This window comes from Dipteris shenzhenensis, chromosome 2 (genome assembly GCF_047967505.1).
Source record: "Dipteris shenzhenensis isolate YYH24624 ecotype China chromosome 2, Dip_SZ_1.0, whole genome shotgun sequence".
NCBI classification, from domain to species: domain Eukaryota; kingdom Viridiplantae; phylum Streptophyta; class Polypodiopsida; order Gleicheniales; family Dipteridaceae; genus Dipteris; species Dipteris shenzhenensis.
Window position 1 is genome coordinate 25,690,584 of NC_141597.1, and position 4,491 is coordinate 25,695,074.

The window sequence follows — 4,491 nt, forward strand, 5'->3', positions numbered from 1 at the left end:
ACCCTAACAGTTTTAATGGGCATGAAAATTTATGAGCAAAAAGGAAATTATTAAAGTTAAGATGATTGCAAATTTGAATTCCCCTTTGATACTTCACCATCCCATGATGGTCCAAGAATGGGATTGATTTGCACCTATGCAACATACATGGGTAAAAATTGGGAATTTCGCATGCCCATCCACTGAGAAGGTCACTGATGGACATGAAAGTTTGCAAGGAAACAAAGAATAGTCAAATAAATACCCATGAGAATTTGCATTTCCATATGACACTTGAACATTTCGTGAATCTCCAAATTTGCAATTTTTTTATAATTATGCACCATGCATGTGCACAAATTGGGAATTTTTGCATGCCCATCCATGCATGTGGTCTCCAATTAACATGGAAACTTGTGAGCCCAGGGGATTCACTCTTCATTAAAGGAGGACGTCACCTGCGTGCATGAACTTCAAGAAAACCCCTATTTAAGATCCATGTAGGATTATAAAACATCCCTATTTAAGCTTATAAGGTACAAGAAAAAGTCTAGTGTGCTCCCCCCCTTTCCTTAAACCTACGCCAAGACGGCTGTCCTATTTTGTCAAACAACAAGACTATAAGACGGCTATCATATTTTGTCAAACATCCATCTGTCATCCGCACACCCTCCGCGCACTTGTTACCATACATGGTTAGCATGGTGATTCTTGATTCAAGCCTAATAATGATGATAACAGCATTTGTTAAAGTTACATCTATCAAAATAGATGTTCTTGATTCATGCCTAATAGTGATGATAAGAGCACTCATTTGTTGGCATTACATCCATTTCATGCTAATCACCTACATCGACATGCTAACCAAGGCAACATTATACCATTTTGCATACGTATTGACTGTACATCTACAAAGAGTATACATATCCACCAATGTATTTCCATACGTAAAGCTCTTGAAATACTATCAAGATGTCTTTTCAAGTAAGCCTAGCCTCCTTCCTTGCCCAATACATATTCTCCAAGTATGTTGGAGGAACAGATACGAGGTATGATGATCCTTTTAATGGACAAGGCTATAAGTGGCATAGCCTGGGCATCCCTTAATCCCATCTCCTCTAATCCTCAATGGGAGCAATAAGTGTAGCTGGCCTTATCGAAGCTAGCTGCATATCATATGCATTACCTCCTTACAAAGGTGTAGCAGAAGCAATAACTAGATCTACAAGACAAGCCTCATCACCTCTAACATAGCCCCATATACTCTTACCAACTAACACATTATTCACCATAAAACTCCACATGGAATACTTGGTTCCATCCAATTTATCCTCCCAGGCCAAAACTTCAAACACGTCTCCCGAATTTAGATTTAGATTTTGATTCTGAACCATCTTAGATGTATGCATAAACTACCCACTGATTCACATGCTGTGAATGGTATTGCACCAACAAAATCACATTAACCAACTAGCCAATGCTTGGATAAACAATGCACAAACCTCACTGAACTTCCAATGCAAACCTGTACTTGCAAAACATGAACTAATTTGAATGTTGTATTGCCAAATACAGAGGTAAACAGCTCCAAATCCTTTCCCATAATTGGCAACAGTCTCAAAACCTGCTCAGAATAGTGTAGACAACAACTACATTCATTGTTATTGGGGCGGACAAGCTAGAAAGCTGTAGTAGACCCAATATATAGCGTATAAGAATGATTACACATTAACATAAACAAGGTTCTTCTCCCTTAAAAAACAAACACTAGAATGAGAAAGCTAAAAAGCATCTTGGATGTTTAATAGCAGCAAATATGAAGTTACACAAGAGTAATACCTGAACAATCCATGAATCTAAACCAAAATTTGATAGAGTAGAAAACATAAAATGCATCTTGAATGTTTACTAGAAAAACTAAAAATTAAACAAGAGTAACACCCAAACAATCCATGTCTATAATCTATAAGTTTAGCATTGACACATCTATGGGCATCTTCTCATAAATGCTGCATCATGCCACATAGCTTGCCAACAAATTTATCCTGCAAAACAAACATAAGCTCCCTGTCAAGTTACATGCTGCAAACCTAGGATCCCTATGTGATAAGAACGACTTCAAAATGGATAAACTTTACAAAAATTTAAAAAATAGAAGATGTCCCTTTTCTGCCCTGCACATATTCATTGAAAAGTTTGTAGTCATTCTCATCAAGATGGTATTTCTTTGTTTGTCGATCATAGTTGAGATTGGCCAAGGCTATTATAGATTCCAAATCAACACATTGGTTGTCAACAAGGTCATATGTGTAGGTCCTAGTTCCCTTTGCTTGTTGATACCATGACAAATGAATTTGAACATTCAAAGGCCTATCCAATAGATCAAAGGGGCCTCTTGTATCTTTTAGACAATTTCCAACCTTTCTCCTCATGCTTACCACCCTTCCAAGGTACCACATGCCATTTACAGCACCCTTACTAGTATTCCCAGCTTTTCCTTTTCCTCTTATCGTTTTGTTTGCATTTATTGATGTGTTTTCAAACAATACTGCACAATCAGATCCTATACCAAGATATGTTCCTGTATGAATCATTGCCTTCTTCTCTAAAGAAAAATACACTCCACTTTTCACCCTTGTTAATCTATCTTTAAATAGTGTGGGATTTCCATTCAATTGGCTGACAAGTGTGCTTTTAGAAATGGCTTTCCCATCCACTTTAACAAATGGTGATATTTCACTAGCCACCTTCTCCTTCTCATCAATTAGACAATCAATCACATGACGAAGCTCACTTTCACTAGTAATTTCCTCATCCAGATCACCTCGAACACCACTATCAAAGTGATTATCTTCATCTATAAGTAGAACATCATCCAATGATTCATCTTCATCCACATATTCAAGATTAGGGTTGAAGAGTTCTAAGAGATCTCCCTCCTCCCATGAGTCATTCCAAAAAGTTTCATCGCGCATACCAAGTGTCTCACTTATGGCCTTTGCTTCTAATAATCCCTCTTTCAATGCAGATACCATATGGTTGTCACTACTCACACAAGCATAGTCTCCCAAGTTGGCCAAAGGAGTGCCATTCTCCTTTTCCAAAGTAGCCCATATATTTTCTTGTTTAGAATGAGCTGCTGGAAATTTAAGAATTGAACCTGCTTGAAACTCTGCTATTCTATTAAGTGCTCCTGTACTACTCAGCAAATCAAAGCCATCATAGCATCTTTCATTCCGAACCATTTCACCGACCTTACTGAAAAAATTCTCACATGCATCCGATCCCGTGCAAGAAAGGGGTACGTGCAAGTGAGGATGCTTTTCCCTAAAGGTCTTTATCAAGAGAACCACAAAGTAACATGGCAATTGAATGTCAATGAATGTTTCTCTACTGATAAAGTTTTGCTTTAGGGAGTATGCATCATGTTTAGTGATCCACATGCGCCAAATCCTACATATAGAAAGAACCATGAGTATTAGCCACATAAACCTTGGAAATATGTTCAAAATCCTTTATTCATATATCACTAATAGCAATGGTAGCAACTTCTACATACCTAAAAAAGAAAGACACCTTTCTTGCAGCTTTCACACGACCATACAAGTCTAAGGTAGGTGATAAGAAAATATCAATGTAAGATGCTACTATTGATAAGTACATATGTGTGCCCAATGTAAGCAAGCTACTCTCTGTGAGCAAAGGAGGAATCTGTTAATTTCCCAATAGACTTGATGGAGAGAGAGCCAAAAGCCATATGACTAGCTACACCTAAAATCTCTATAAAAAAACAGAAATAGTGATTGAAAATAGAAGCTTGAAAATTTGCCTAATGGAGAGAGAGCCAAAAGACATATGACTAGCTACACCTAACATCTCTATAAAAAATCAGAAATAATGATTGAAAATAGAAGCATATGAGAAATACCTGATGGCTTTCATGATGCATTGGTAGTTTGCAAGGTGTCATTATCTCTAAGAAAACATTACAATAGAGCATAAGAAAAAATGTTCACTTGGAAAATACAAAGCTGATGGAAAACACAGCTAGAACATGTGAGTTTTACCTTTAGCAGAACATATCTAAACCACTTAGATCTCTTTGCTTCTTATCTATAATTGTCACCTTGGATGGGTGACCACCAGCCCTCTTCACTTGATTACTAGAATCAATGCCACTAGCCTTTGTGATATGTAGCTTGGATTTCATATGCTCAATCATGCATTGTCATAGAGATCCTGTCTTTGGAAATAGTGGTATCCACTTGTTATCTAGCATGCAGCTTATATAGACTTTTGATAGAGTGCTATAATCTCCAATAGTCTCTGTTACTAGTTGAAACACCACAGTACTCTCACTTGCAAAGGTTAAAACCTCCAACTTTGCTTCATTTACTTTTTCTTTTCCTAATTCCATAATGTCATCCAATGAACCAAGGCTATCTTTTCTATGGCTCTCTTGCTCACATAACCCAATAATCCTCATATGGGATGCTGAGTTGATGTGTGAGT

At 37.3% G+C, this 4,491-nt stretch overlaps 1 protein-coding gene across 1 annotated transcript; it reads right to left on the reverse strand.

The window, feature by feature from the left end:
• Positions 1-2,123: 2,123 nt before the first annotated feature.
• LOC147904542 (uncharacterized) lies at positions 2,124-3,425 on the reverse strand. Its single transcript, XM_087391660.1, has one exon. The coding sequence runs from the start codon at positions 3,420-3,422 to the stop codon at positions 2,124-2,126; it is 1,299 nt and encodes a 432-aa protein (XP_087247786.1). The 5' UTR covers positions 3,423-3,425.
• Positions 3,426-4,491: the final 1,066 nt, after the last annotated feature.

What these genes read in the sequence shown, in the direction of transcription:
- LOC147904542 (XM_087391660.1), bottom strand. Translation starts at nt 3,422, where the DNA reads ATGTGGATCACTAAACATGATGCATACTCCCTAAAGCAAAACTTTATC.